Source organism: Cebus imitator, unplaced genomic scaffold (assembly GCF_001604975.1).
Source record: "Cebus imitator isolate Cc_AM_T3 unplaced genomic scaffold, Cebus_imitator-1.0 Scaffold43, whole genome shotgun sequence".
NCBI classification, from domain to species: Eukaryota; Metazoa; Chordata; class Mammalia; order Primates; family Cebidae; genus Cebus; species Cebus imitator.
In genome coordinates this window covers 3456606-3472759 of record NW_016107358.1, presented here as the reverse complement: position 1 = coordinate 3472759, position 16154 = coordinate 3456606, and the positions used below count along the sequence as shown (strand labels likewise).

General features: G+C 37.1%; 1 protein-coding gene across 6 annotated transcripts in view; it reads left to right on the top strand.

The window, feature by feature from the left end:
- Positions 1-16154, top strand: part of HIVEP1 (HIVEP zinc finger 1) — a 147717-nt gene that overhangs the window by 115134 nt on the left and 16429 nt on the right. For all 6 annotated transcript variants that reach the window (XM_017526655.2, XM_037737828.1, XM_017526656.1 and 3 more), the window contains 3 exons: positions 3740-3873; positions 4728-4903; positions 9787-9888. In XM_017526655.2, the coding sequence (XP_017382144.1) occupies positions 3740-3873; positions 4728-4903; positions 9787-9888 (412 nt within the window). The remainder of the gene's footprint in view (positions 1-3739; positions 3874-4727; positions 4904-9786; positions 9889-16154) is intronic.

Below are 16154 nucleotides of genomic sequence, written 5' to 3'. Positions count from 1 at the left end.
AAATAATCTGCCCTGAGCACTTTTTTTTTTCTCAGCTAACTATGTAAGTCTTTGCTTAGTAATACAGATGATCATGGTTTTACTTTGATGTTTTACTTATAATAAGGTTTTGTTTTTTTTGTTAAGTGAGAGGAAATTATAGTTATGCTTTTTTCCTGCTAATGCAGGGAAACAGGTGAAGATGATCAAAGATAGTTGCATTTCATTTGAAATATAAGCAGAGAGCCACTTAGCCTTGTTTTGTCCATACTAACTCCACTCCCCTGCCATGCCCTTTCCAACTTTCTTCCAATGTAGCTGTGAGAACCATTAGCACTAGAGAGAAGTTTCACAAAATAATTAATTTGTATACTTGATAAGTTGATTTGGTCAAGATTTATAAAGTAATTTAAGGTCATCAAACTATAATACGGGGCAATTTATGGAATCAGTCTCATTAGAATTGTCAGCTTTATAAAATGTGAAGAAATCATTTACCGGATTAGAATAATAGATAAGGATATCACGTTGGACTGTGGATATTCAGAATTATAGATGAAGTATCTGGCCTCTACAGATTCATAAGCATGCAACACAGGTTCATAAACATTTACAGATCTGTCAGTAAGAAAATTTTGCAATGTATTACCATAGAAGTATGAATGATTCTAAAGAAGGAAGTTTCTAACATTGCTAGTAGGTGGAAGAGATATGAATTCAGCAAAGACACTCCAAAGGTGGTGATGCTTTAGCTGAGTGTTCAAATTTTTTTAAAAAATAGGAATTTTTCAGGCAAAGAAGAATTTTTTTTTTTTTTTTTTTTTTTTTTGAGACGGAGTCTCACTCTGTCACCCAGGCTGGAGTACAATGGCACAATCTCAGCTCACTGCAACTTCTACCTCTCCAGTTCAAGCAATCCTCCTGTTTCAGCCTTTCCAAGTAGCTGGGATTACTGGTGCCCACCACCACTCCTGGCTAATTTTTTTGTGTTTTTGGTAGAGACAGTGTTTCGCCATGTTGGCCAGACTGGTCTCGAACTCCTGACCTCAGGTTATTCACCCACCTCAGTCTCCCAAAGTGCTGGAATTACAGGTGTGAGCCATCGCACCCGGCAAGAAAAAAAAAGAAATTTATAATACACTAAATTACATGGAAGTGAGAACAAACATTTCATTTAAAGAACTCTAATTGGTTAGAAAGTGTTATAAGTTAGAAACATAGGTAAAAACCAAAGCATATGTATGGTGGAGAACCAGTGATACTTTTCTCAGTGAAGGAAGGTGTGTCCAAACCACCTGTGGAATTTATTAAGTTCTCAGGCTCTAAATCTCCTAAATCTTGGAAGATAAGACCTAATCATTAGAATTTAAACAAAACTCCATGTGTGTTCCTAAGTGCTTGTGAGAAGTGGCTCTCCTGGAGTACCAAATGCCTTGGAAGAAATGTCTGGAAATGTTATCTAGATTTGGAGCTTAGGAGACAGCTCCCGGTGGAAGTGTAGAGATTCTTTAGGGCATGCATGTGAATAATGAGATTGCTCGGGATATAAAGAAGAGAGGGCCCAGACTGGATCCTAGGGATCACTGCTATTGAAAAGGTTGAATGGATGAAGAAAGTCCACACTTCTGTGTGGAAACTGAAAGAGATTGTTCACAGAGGAAGGAGAAATGCGAGCAAAAAGTGGCATCACACAAAACATGGAGGAAGATATTCAAGGAGAGTTGTTAGAGAGGTCAAATAAAGATGGAGGCAAATGGGCATGCCTGGACTGTGCAGATCCCTGGAGAGTTGAGTCTGTGAGGAAGTGGCTGTGGAGGATGGATCACCCGGCTATTTTCCACAACCCAAATGTTAATGCATTTATGATTCACAGTGGGAAAGACCAGATAGATGCTGTAAAGTAAAAGGATTTCTAGGCAAAACACCGCATCTTCAGCATATAATACATAGAGTGCTCAAGCATGTAAGGACTAAGATTTTGGCATTTAGCTCATTGATAAGTTTGGCAATTAGAAGCCAGATTTAATAGTATGAAAGTGAGCAAAAGATAAAGGGGAATGTGATATTGGAAAGAAAATAAGAAACAGGATTTACCGTTAAACGGATACAGTCAAAGGAAAGTATGTGCATATATTCCAAATTATGTGGAAGTCGATCTGATTGTCAGGAAAAGAGGAGAGGTTTCATCAGTAGCTCTTCCCACTGCCTTTTTGAGGAATGCGGGCCAGCAGCTTTTCTTTACTCCTGTCTGTGTAAGGATGGGCCTCCCAAGTTACTACTCTTAAGGCCACACAGACCCCTCTCCGTAATGAACAAGGCTCTCTTATCACTTAGTATTATTAAGTCATCTCAGCACCACAGCTGTCTACTTGACGGTGTAATTTCTTAAGAGGTTTGTATAAAAGATTAGGCTCAGAACAAGTATGACATCACTTTCTCTGCATTCTGTTGGCCAAAGCAATTCCCGAAACCAACACAGATTCAAGGGATGGGGAAATAAAAGAAATCCTTGATAGGAAAAGTTGTGCATTGCATTGGATTCAGCCAGAGCATGAGAATATGAGCCTTTGCTCCACACTTGACCTGGGACGAGGAACTTTACCCCGAGCGTCTCCTTCCTCACTGGGATGTATAGTCCACCTGTGCTGCCTGCCTCACAGGGACCCGAGAGAATGGAATGGCATGATAAGTGAGATACTGTTAAAGGTCTGGTAGCATAAGATCTTGCATAAAATCACAAGGTGATATTATTATATTGTTTCTATAGGAAAATCACACATTGTTTGTCATTTTTATTTTGATTTTCATTACCTTTTTCCAGAGACTGAATTGTTATCAGGCCAAAACCTAACTTTTTGGCCAGACCTAAGTTTCACAGTTACCAGTATTCAGGAAACTTTTGACAAGTTTTAAAAAATTACTGTTTTAGCTGGGCATGGTGGCTCATGCCTGTAATCCCAGCACTTTGGGTGGCTGAGGTGGGAGGATCACTTGAGGTCAGGAGTTAAAGACTAGCCTTTGCAACATAGCGAGACTCCCATTTCTACAAAAAAAATTAAAAGTAGCCAGGTGTGGTGGCTCACGCCTGTGGTCCTAGCTACTCAGGAGGCTGAGGTGGGAGGACCTCTTAAGCCCAAGAGTTTGAGGCTACAGTGAGCTATGATTGTGCTACTGCACTCCAGCCTGGACAATAGTGAGACCCCATCTCAAAAAAGATTTATGATTTAAAATAATGGAGGAAGAAAAAGTAAAATATTGGGAAATGGGACTTCTGCTTTACCTTATAATGCACTGAAGCTGAAGGAGATACAGTGATGTTTCTAAGGAGTATGAGGCATTATTTTACCAAAAGGGGTAACTAGCTCTTTTTCTTCTCCAAAAGTAAACTCTTTAAGAAGCATATTTAAATGGTAGTGTTATGAGTGGTTGGTTAAATGGAAGAAAAAATATTTAATTTACTTAAAGTTCCTGTTAAACTTATGAAATACCATGTATCTAGGAGTTGTAAAGCCTTTATTTGGGGGTGTTAGTGAGATGTGGTGGGATTTTTAAGTAACAGAAGATTTATCAGTTTGCTGTGATTGAGGCAGATTCATAAAGGAAGAGATAAAGCAAATGCCCTTTGAATCTATTACTACTTTGAAATGCATTTCATTGACCATATGCTCTGTACTCTGCCATGTTTTAATTTCCAGTGAAAGATTAGCATGTTTGTGTTTTCAGTTTTATTAAATTAGTTTCTCTCTTTTTTTCCTTTCAGAGAGCATTAGGTAATCAAAAATCCACAGTAGTTGAATTCAGCAATAAAGATGCCTCTGAAATTAACAGTGAGCAAGATAAAGAAAATTCCTTAATCAAAAGTGAACCAAGAAGAATTAAAATATTTGATGGAGGGCAAGTACAAATTTTACTTCTTAAATGTACATTTAAACTTACTTTTTAAATGTACATTTGATTTCATGTGAATAAAGGCTCAGTGCCAATTTAATATCAACGTTGCAAGGTTTCTCAGCTTATTAACAGAATCTCCATAGCAAAATATGTTAGCATTATGTTAAATTTATTTTGATGGAGAAATGATGACTGTTTGGGAAATACTGTATGACCTTGAAAGCAGCTAAAAACTAAATTATTAGAGTGAATCTTGGGTTTCACGTTCATTTACAATAAGGAATGACCTAGAGAATCTGCTCTCAGATGAATTCATTGCCTATTTGATATCTTTGTGTATTTTGTTATGAACAAAAACATTGTAAAAGCCAATTATAGTGAAGCTCCAAAATATTTCAGTACTTAAAATTATTGTGACTGAATTTACCAATGTAGAAAAAATTTTAACCAATGATGTAGAAACAGGGAAGTATTTTAAAATTACACATAGTAGTGGAGTGCAGTGGTGCGCTTCTGTAGTCCCAGCTATTCAAGAGGCTGAGGCAGGAGGATCATATGAGCCTGGGAGTTTGAGGCTTAAGTGAGCTACGATCACACCACTGTGCCCCAGCCTGGGCAACGGAGCAAGTCTCTGTCTCTAAAACAAAACAAAACAAAATATAATATTGCATAAGTCTTTTTGATGAGAATTAGCTATGTTAAATGTTGATGTAAAAAGATGGAATATTCTGTTACTTACACATGCATAAAATTGTTATTGGTTGAGTATGAAAGTTGTGCCTTGTTTTATTTTTGGGTTGAAAATCATCCATATTTTCTCAAAGACAATCTCCCTATTCATTTTTTCTTTAAATTAGATATAAGTCAAATGAAGAGTATGTGTATGTCCGAGGCAGGGGAAGAGGAAAATACATTTGTGAAGAATGTGGAATACGTTGTAAGAAACCTAGCATGTTAAAGAAACACATACGAACCCATACAGATGTCCGCCCCTACCACTGCACTTACTGTAACTTCTCCTTTAAGACTAAAGGTATGAGATGCATATTGCTTCAAGGTCCTTTTATATGCATTCAGGTGATAGAGCTAAAACCCAGCTATGTATTTTCTTTGACCAACGAAATAGTTGCTTAAATAGACTAGTGTAAATTACACCTTGTCAATGTTGTAGTCTTATTTCTTTATATTGTTTTAGACTCACTGGGAAAAAGTTTTTAATTGCACGGTTTTAGAACAAATATATGATAAATATAATATTTTTAAAAGAGCAACTGCCCTTTTTAAAAAATTTCACTCCTTACATTGCAGTTATACAACGTGATGATTAATACACATTTTCAAAAATATTTAATTTGGGGCTGAAGAAGAAAAAGGAATTTTCGTGATCACAAGTAAATTCGCTGGTGCTAACAGATTGGAGAAAGATTTAAAATAACTACAGTAAACTTATAATAATTACACTTTTGTTTTATCTAATTTTAGGCATATGTAGCCAGCCATTTTTTTCACGATACTTTTTTTTACACAAATACTGTTAAATTTTACCTTCAAAAATTTTCTAAAGTTCCTATTAATGTTTATGAAGAAATCTCAGAACCAATCATTAAAACTATATTTAGGACCCTTTCTGGTTTTTTAAATATGCTTTTATTTATAATCCTTACTCATAGTTAATTTTACCTTGAGTGAGTTTCTTGATACATGTAATAGAGACACTACTTTAAATGTCTGCTTTCTCCCTTAGGCTTCTTATTTGTGAACAGTTTGTTACTTGAGATTTTAATTTCATATGCCATTCTCTAAAAACCAAGAATCTCTCTTTAACAAAGCAAGATAATTGTGAAAATATGTATGAGAGAACAATATTTGTCCCAAAAAATGTTAATTGATTTTTAAAAATAGAAGCAATTTTTATCCTTTGACTTAACATTTACTTTTTTCTTATTATGTTGGTTGTCTTTGCAGTTTTTGTTTTAAAGATTGATGAACTCCTTAGGAAAATTTATTATATTTTTTGGCTAGTATTCATGGGCATTTAAAGAGAGTTATAACTTAAAACAACTACGTGCTTCAAATTAGTTCTCTTTAAGTACCATTCATGTCTGAAACAAGAATGATGGAAAAACAAAATATTCTTCAGGGGAAAAAACAAAATATTCTTCAAAAATGAAATATTTTTGAATATTTCAAAAAAGTTTCAAGAAATGAGAGAGGTGGGAGGGATACTCATGATACAGTTCTTTGATTGTGATCTAGAACCTTCCTCGGTAGTTGGAGGGCGAGCTTAAGGATGATTTTCCTTCCTGGTCCTGAGGGAGGACTCTGATAGGGTAAAGTACTTTGGCCTTTTAACTGAATTTATTGCTTTTTCACTGGTTTTGCTCTGATGATTAGGAAACATATATTAACTTCCTTTATGAGACAAGAAGCATATTTAAAAAGCTAATATTACTAATAAAAGATTATCATGTAAAAAATGATGTTATCAAATCAAGAAGGTCAAGATATAATAGGAAATGGGTATTTTTCAATAGACTAAAAGGAATCAGTATTTTAAAAATTAGATTTATGAAATATGAGCAAGAAAGGAAAGAAAGACAACCTAGATGCATGGTAAACCAAATGAAACCACAGTGATTTCTTGGCAAGGAAAAATATAACGAGTCATAAGGTATTAATCTTAGTGAAATAACTCAGTGATTTGAGATAATGTTAACTAAATGGTGGACAGTCCATAACGAACCCTGCAGAGTGAGTATTGCCTGTTAGCACTTTTCATGTCTGACATATCTCTGATATGCTATGTATCTGAATTTGCATTAAATGTTTTGTTTTGTAAGACGTCATGTGGAATTATATGATAAATATTTATTTGAAGGAGGCTATCCTTGCTAAGGAGACTGGTGAAGAAAATACTAGAAATTCAGTATTTCCCTATTCTTGGCATAACACTTCTCATTTTTTATGGTCAGTTTCCTTTTTGAAGTCTACCTGTTATAAATCTTCGTAAAACAGATTCCACAGCAGATTTTAAAGGTAGTTAAATAATAGTAGACCTTTAGTTCAGTTAGGCTGTAAATTTTCACCTTCTCTGCTTTACTTGATATCCTAGCCAGTAGGAATCCACTTAGTGTCTGGTTACTAGCAGAAGGAAATAGTGATGTGGTGTGGTGGCATGTTGTATAAATACGGTATGCAAAAACAGCAAAACACTATCAGAAGAATAATCTGTACAGCTAAAAATTGATACTTCTGATGATAATGCTTACAAATCCATAATTCATTATTTGCCCTCTGAGTTCATTTTCTGAGTACATTTTCAAAATAATTTTAATTGATTTGTTTTCATGGTTCTGCTTTAAAGGTCAGTCAGCAGAAAATATGTAGACAGCTTGTATCTGCAAAATTGAGTCTCATTTATATCGCAGAAAGCTAGACTGTATGTAGCTATAAGAATCCAGAAACAAAACCTCTCATGCTTTCCAGAGGATTTAGAGAAATGTTTATTAAATCAGAAAATTTATTTATTAAATTAATACACAAGGTTTACAAAATTGCTAGGAGGTATCTGCATTTCAGTATGGGCATACTTTAAATATTTTACATATTGAAATGCAGATTTTTGTTTATTTTACATTATTTAGGAAGTTGATTAATAATAAGTAATAGCTGAAGTTATGACAAAATATGCTTACTAAAAGCTTGTATTTCCAAATTTGTCTAGTTACAATTATACATTAACTTCTTAAAAAGTAAATAACCTGCAATAATCTCTATTTAAGAAGCAAAAACATTTCAAAAGAGGGCTGGGCGTGGTGGCTCACACCTGTAATCCTAGCACTTTAAGAGGCCAAGGTGAGTGGACTGCCTGAGCTCAGGAGTTTGAGACCAGCCTGGGCAACGTGGTGAAACCCTGTCTCTACTAAAATACAAAAATCAGCTGGACACAGTGGCAGGCGCCTGTAATCCCAGCTACTCAGGAGGCTGAGGCAGGAGAATTGTTTGAACCAGGGAGGTGGAGGTTGTAGTGAGCCAAGATCGTACCACTGCACTCCAGCCTGGGGGGACACAGAGCAAGACTCTTGTCTCCAAAAAAAAAAGAGAGAGAACTATTAGTGTACCTTATAATTTGGTTTGCAATATTGTTAGTATTAATATACGGAAAGCATTTTGACTTACAAGTGGAAATGTCAACCATAGTAAAATACCTAAATCATTTTTATAACTTCTTAATGTGAAGCTCTCGCATAAAAGTAAAGATCTGTATAATGAACACCATTGTGCTCATAATCTTTTAATAATAGCTAAGATTTTGCCATATTTGCTTCATATTTTTTTCAGTATATTTAGGGTAAATATCAGAGATAGCCAAGTGTTAATCCAGGTGTTATCTCTGGAATCACGGAAGTCAGGGTTTGATGGATCTTAGCCATCATCTGGTCTAGGCAGCCTCTTAAGCCTGACCTCCTGAAGTACTAAGCTCTGGGGTCCTGCTCAGACAGGAATGTACTGTGTAGTGCAAGAATCATCTTGTACAGGGATGACCAGTTGCACAGCCTTAGTCCATTCATCAAGAAATTGAATAAATATAGTTATTTTCCATGTGCTTCAGCCACTGCAAGCACTGAATCATTTGGACCAATGATTCAGACATTTTGAGCTCTTCTAAAGGCTTATTCTCAAATACTAGTTTGCCCCTGCCTACCAAATTCAATATTTAGAGTTGTTTTTGTTTCTCAAAAAAAGATGACTTGCCCCTCTTGGCAGTGTTTTTGTGTGTGACTTTATCCAGTGTAGATGCTTGTTATCTTCAGAAGAATCTGAGCTGGATTCAATGTTCACTTGAGGCAGGTGTGCCTGGTGGCTCTCAGGTGGCATGGTCATACTTCAAGAGGTCAGTACAACAGCTGCCAGAGGAAACACTTTTACTGGTACTATTTTGAGACTTATACTTTATATGTGAAGTGAAATTAATACAGGAAATGCTTTTTCTTATTCCAGAAATAACAATGAAATTGTTTATGAAATGTTTATGAAATTACAATGACCCAAAATAGTTTTTCATAGATAGTCAAGCTTGAAACTTTAAAATGTGAATTCCAAGGTACCAGAAATAAGAAACTCAAAGCTACCAATGTGAGCAGATATTAACAAACAAACAAAAAAAAAATTAAAAGGCCTTAAAGGAAATCAACGCCAGATATATGCCTACAGGTGTACCTGTCCTGAGATAGCCTCTGAGGCTCCTGAAATAAGCCTGGACCTCCTGTCCAGTGACTTTGGGCCATGTAGGAAAAACCCTATCTGCTTAAAAGCAAAACCCTCTATCTATACCATGCAAAAACAAACAAACAAAAAACTCGTCCAGAATCAGTTTTCTGAAACCAGTGAAACTGTTAAAAGTCCCAGGCAGAAGCAATTGGAAAACTGCTGTATAAAGATGTTTCTGCAACCCAGGGTACTTAGGACTCCATGGAAAGCAATCTTTCTGAGGATAAACTTAACAATTAAAAGTAAAAAGCATGCAAAGAAACAAAGTACTATGACAAAGAGTCAGCAGACGTAACAAGTGGAGAATTCACACTCCTAGAACTACAGAGCACAGTGTAGTCTGAGCGGGACTTTATGTATAAAAAGTGTCCCAAGAAATAAATAAGGACTAGAGAATAGAAAACATAAATTAAAGGAGGTGTTATCAAAGTAAAGGAGGTAATTTTAAAAAGAAATTATAAATAATAAGTAACAAGGTATTATAGCATAGAGATACCACATTTTCTTTTGTCCGAATTTTAGTGATTGGAATTGTATGACCACAATCTGTACTTTTGCTTGAATAGGAATGAAATTTGCCAGTGTTTACAAATGCAATAGCAAAACAATACTACATAAGCTTAATAAACGTTCTTTTCCCTTAAGGAAATCTGACAAAACACATGAAGTCCAAGGCGCATAGCAAGAAATGTGTGGATTTAGGCATCTCAGTAGGTTTAATAGATGAACAGGATACAGAAGAATCGGGTAAGGCTTTATACCATATTTTTTCATAAATGCTATTTATAATGTACAGTTTTTTTGCATTCATACCCTTTCCATTCCCACTGATACTGCCTAATTCCTGTTTTCATTACCTCTTATTTATACTATGCAGTAGGCTCCTAATTAGTTTTCCCATGTCTAGATTGTCCTCCTTCCTATCCATCTATCCCCAACAATGTTAATCTTTCTGAAGCATGTGTCTAATCATACCTCTCCTCTGCTCAGTTTCCCATCAGTTCCCATTTGTCTAGAAAATAAAATGTGAACACTTGACCTTGATCAAAATCTTTTGTAATCTGCTGCTTACCTACTTCTCTACCCTTCTCATTTCTCTCTTTCACCTACCCATATGCTTGAATTTCCTGCTGACTTGTCATTGATTGCTCTTCACCTTTACACCCCTCCCTTAAACCCCAGCCCTCACTCCCCACACAAACGTGGCTCCCAGTGCCCTGGTCAAAATCTTGCCTTCCTTCAAACCTAGCCAGGTCCACTGCTGTCATGAAGCCTTCTCTGATTTTCCTTTTCCACACCTCTTGCAGGAAACAATTCTTTTTCTCTGGACTCCTCTAGTATTTTAGAATTTCCTCCCTGAAAGCATTTAATCCCCCTCTCCCTTGTTCTGTGATTACTGACGCACTCACCTGAGCTCCCACCGCGATGATTCAGCACGAGCAGAGCCAGTGAGCACGGAACATGTGCTCACTCACAGCACTTAGCGCAGTGCCTTGCGCTGTGCACCTGCTCCATAATTGTGGACTAAAACATTTGTTTACTTCTCCTAAGTGTTTATTACTCCGAAAAAGTTAAATAGCTGTTTTTTTAAACAGTGTTAACAAATTTAATTATTTATCTCTCACGAATTTTGAGGAAGAATAAACCTGTTCATCTGTTCTAACTCATCAGAGAATAGAAATATCTTTTTGTAAAATTTGTTTTTAACCCAAGGATTTATCGACAAAAGAAAAAATACTTTGAAAAAGTATCCTACTGCTTTTTAAAATGCCCTAAATTAAACATTTACCTGCTTGCTACATTTTTCTTGACATGTATTAGTTTGGTCTAGAGAAAATTTCCAGAGAGAAAGTGATGAGGACATCATTGAATATATAGGTAAAAATTCAAATGCATTTAATCCCTGTAACACATGAAATGAATCAGCCTGAATTTACTTCTAAATATACAAGAGATATGACTCACATTTTCAGTGGTACAGAGCAATTCCGTTGTAAAAAGCTAGGAAAAATGTGTAAGAGTTTCAGCAAGGATATTTATTACCCACCGTGTAGAAAAGGACAAGGTAATGGTATGATTATAGTACACTCATGTGTATCTTCTTCAAGAAGATGAATCTTAAAAAAATTAATGTGTCTATAGAATTCTCTAAATTGTTAAGGGAAGGTTGTACTTACGTCTTAAATTTGCATAGGAGAATTATAGTTTCTGTTAATGATCATGGATTGTTTGCATTTGCTGACTGACTGATTGACCTACGTATGTATTTATTCATTGTTGTATTTTTTCTAATTCCAAAAGCATTTGAAGTTGGTCTTAGATTATTACTCAAAGTTGATGTCCTAATTCCCTATTCAGATTAGAACTTCTGATAAACAATATAGTTTTGCCTTGTTCCTTTCAGTTTACTTTTTTAAAAACTACTGTATTTGTCGGTAATCGGCTCAAAATTTTTTTACAGTGTTTATGAAATCATGTTGAAGTAGAACATATAGGTGGAGTTTTGCCAAGTGCTATGTCATGCTGTGCTAGAGACCTAACATTCTGTGTTGCTTCACCAGCAGAATTCATTCCTTTTGCTTTATTATGGGTTTGCACTGTAGGTATAAATACAGTAAACAATTGTTGTTTTAAACAAATGATCAGCTGTTTTATTGTGCTTTTCTGTGCTTTTAAAACATATTTGGAGATTTTTTAAAGCACAAAAAAGTACAAAGAATTTTATTGTGTGTACTCATGTGTTCACAGCAGGGTTGATTATAAACATTTTCTTATATTTGCTTCAAGTTCTTTTCGTAAATGCAATATATTTTTGAAAACCAGCTCAGTGAGGTATTGCAGCTGAGGGGCAGCTTCCCTTTCCCCTCTCCTTGCCATTCTCCTCTCCCTCTCAGAGGAACTCTCACTGCATTGGGGGTTTTCCTTTCAGCTCATTTAACACATGTGTATAATCTGTGAATAGTGCGTGATTTTATGTTTGTATTTTAAATTTGCGTAAACAGTACCACTTTATATGTAGATACCTAGATAATGGTGCTTTATAATTTTACATTGTTTTCCAGTAGAGACTTTCCATTTCCTCACCTCTTGATACCTAATACTATTAGAATTTAAATTTTTGGCCAAGTTGATGGATTTGTTTGTTGTGTTTCTGATTTATTGATTACTATACTGAGATTGGGTCTCATTATTTTTTAAAACAAACTTTTACTCCATTAAACTAATGATAGCTGGAGATGTGATTTTGCTTAGCATTTCTGTGCTTGTCCTTGTTTGCAGGGGGCAGGCCAGGAGCCTGCAGCATGATGCTGTGTCTGGAGAGTGCACTGTTTCTAGCCTTCCCCTAGCCCAGAGTGGCACCAGCTGTTCTTTTTCAGTCTTCTGTGCTGGCTCTTCCTTGCCTCCCCAGCTTCTCACGTAGGCTCCAGGGCTGTGGTCTCTGATCTCTTCTCTTCCGGTCTGTGCTCACTTTTGTAGGTAGTCTCATCCGGTCTCCTGACTTCAGATACCATCTCTGTGCTAATGATGCCCCCGTTCATTCCAGATGTGGGTATCCTTCTGACTTAACCCGCGCCAGTCTCTGCTGGGGAGTCTAATTAGTATCTCAGGTCTGATGTGTCCCAGACCCCTCCTTTACCACTTACCTCTTAAGAAGCACACATCCCCGTAGTTTTCTGTCATCCCTTCCAGCTGCTTGGCCAAAAATCTTGAGATCATCCTTGATGCCCATCTTTCTCACATGTTGCTTTTAACCTACCAGTAAAACCTTTTGGCTCTTCACTTCAAAATGTCTTCAGAATCCATCCACTTTTAATCACCTCCACCACCTGACCCCAGCCACATCCTCTCTACTAAATTGTTCTGGAATAGCTCCTGATTGGTCTCTGTGGTTCTACCCTGTTCCTTTACAGACTGTCTTCAACATAGCAGCCAAAGTAGTCTTATAACAATTGTGTCATTCCTTTGCTTAAAAGCCCCAGTGGTTTCCTGGCTCATTCAGAGCATTGCTCGGCCACCCACCAGGAGCTCTGTCTTCCTCCTTACCATCTCCCTGAGGCTCGGCTCCCCATCCTTCCTCCCTCACGTGCTCAGCTGCAGCCACACTCGTCCCCTGCCTCTCTCTTGAACACCCCCAGCAGGCGCCTGTCTCAAGGACTTTGCGCTCCCAGGCATTCTTAACAGGAAACTCTGTTAAGAATGGCCTCGACCAGATGCTGTGAGACTTACGCCCCCCTACCTTCAGCTCTCTAGCAGATGTCCCTTATCAGCGGGGCCTTCCTGAATATAAATACATATAAATGTAAATATATATAAAAACAAAAGGCATCTCACTCTCTTACTGCCATAATCACTTATGCCCTCTCTCCTGTTTTCTTTTTCCTCATAGCACTTACCACCACCAGACACGTGTGTGCGTATTTATTATCTATTTCTTCCAATTAGAAAATAAGTTACATAAGGACAAGGGTGATGTTTTGCTCCCTGCTGTATCTGCAGCTCCTTGGGATTATGCCTGGCAAATAGTAGGCAGTAAACAGTTGTTGACTGAATGACTAGAAAAAAATTCTTTATAATCTTATAGGAAATAATTCAATATTATTAAGTTTAGAATTAGATATAGTCGTTTTCCATTAAATTCCTTCACTAAAATCGAATGATAGCTATGCTACTTGATACCTTTACTTGTAAATAGTGCTTATATTATGTGGCCAAGGTCAATCAGTATAGGAATTGTTAAAGTAATGATGGCATTTGTTTGTTAATTTGTTATTTACTGGTTGTTGTATCAGATGACTAGAACTCCCCTGAGTTATCTGAAGATAATTCAAGTTTTCTGAGTATTCCATGTTCTCATCCTCAGTAATGATCTTTCCAGATTGATAAAGAGCTGTTCTGTTTCTTCATAGTTCCTTTTGGTTGATTTTTTAAAAATGTATCACTTCGGCACCTATTCAATGTGTGCACAGTTACTACCCTCCAGGAGCTCCTGGCCAATGGCTATGATGTAGGATGGGCCCAAATTTGGCAAGGTTCACTTCCCAAGGCTGTGATGGGAAAGATCAGTGATGGCCAAGTTTGATCCCAAAAGAAAGGGAAGGAATTTATTTATCCCTACGCTGCTTCATTTGGAAGACTGTTGGTGAGGTGGGAAAGGAAGGGCAAGCATTCTAGACCAGGGAGTTGCTTGCGCAAAGACACACAGGTTGGGGAAGAGGAATAGGGTCTAAGAGTGTGAATGGGACATAAAAATAGAGAGTTCCACAGGGCCCGAGACTGGGAATCGGGCTGGGGACAGGTAGTAGATGCTATGCAGGGGAGTTTCAGCATGAGAACGGTCATTTCGGGTTTAAACTCTACTCACTGGGTCTAGATACAATCAGCACCCCTCTCATGCCAGTTTATACCCATTTCTTTATGTTTCTAACACTTGAAAACTGTTATTTTTCTAAATAGTCAATGACACGTACAGTGTTTCTTTGATTCCAAAAGTCTGAACTAAAATTGTTTAAACCCATTGTCTCTTTAGGACCACATATATCCGACTTTTATTCTGGACTATGTTCTCAAATGTTCTTGAGACAAGATGAAAGATAACAGGGCTTTTAATCTGTGACGCTTGAATTTTCCTTATTGAGGTTTATTGTTTGTTCGTTTTTTGCTGTTGCTACTGTTTTATTTTGTAGTGGGAATTTAGACAGTAATGACAAAAAGAAGCGTGTTTCATTAAGTGGATGATCCCAGTCAGCAACAACAATATTAAATATTTCCACAGACAGAAGCCTTTTTTCTGGATGGATGAGTGGTTTACAAAAGAAGTACCTTAAGACTTCAGCCTCTCTCATTCTCCAGCAGATGGAGTTTAACAGTTTAGACAGGAAGTCTGAAATAATGTTCCCTTGTGGTATCCTGTTTTGTATGTCTGTGTGTAAATGTATAATGACTGATTTGGAAATATTGCTGTCCGTGTATTAAACTAGGAAGCATTATTTCCCCTGGAATGAGTTTCTGCTCTGGGCCTGGACCGCTGTGGTGTAGAACTTTCACCACAGAATAGACTCTTGTGAAAGATAAGGCCTCAACTTGTCCTGCTTTAACGTTTCTGTGTATGTTTTAAAACCTTGCCCCAATCAACTCTGTAAAGATGTTATAAAGAAAACGATGTGTTAGAAAGTGCTTCATTTTGCTAACAGTTTTATTTTCCAAGGACATATGCAGATGATTCCTATATTAGACATATAGGAGGAGTGGAAGAAATGGCTGACTTAAAACATGATGAAGGAGAATAAATGTTTCTGGAACTACAGTTTTAAGTTTTGAAGTGGACAGCTCAGCAGAACAAAGCTAAGGAGGCCCAGAGGCTGGTCTCTGTCGAGTGAGTTCACATGCCTGGTTCTCCCCTGCACCCTCTTCACACCCCAGCGCATCTCTACCTCCCCCATCATAGAGAACACCTGCCTCTCTTAGGAATCAGGCTCCTGGCAGCAGCTCCTTTTGAGAAGTGAGCCACTCTGTAGGAGCCTCTGCCATTCTTGAGAGTCTGGCCTGACAGTGTATTCTCCATTGTCTTAGCCCAGTAAATGAAGATAAGTGAGAACATCGCATCGTGTGATGTGGGATATTTTAACACATAAACATGCTCTTTTCCTTTTAATGGTGAACAACCTTTGGTGGGATCATGGGGTCTTGATGTCATCTCTCGTCTTCTTAATCTAACATAATTCGAATACTAATCCTGCTATACAAATGTACTGCTAGAAACCACACTGGGATTTCATTTGCTGTATGTCAACAGTCGAAATTCAGGAAAATGCTCTAGTTTTGTCAGCAGTAAGGTGCCACAGCAGTTATCAAAGTCAGCCTCTTACTTTTATTCCAAACAGTGATTTTAGTGGCTTTTCAGACACCTGCCATTATGCCTTCACACCTACAGTTACCGAGGGCTCTCTGGTCTAGCTGTATGAGAACTGAAAATCCAGAATAGTCCTGGAAACTCTTTTATTCCCTAGATTCTC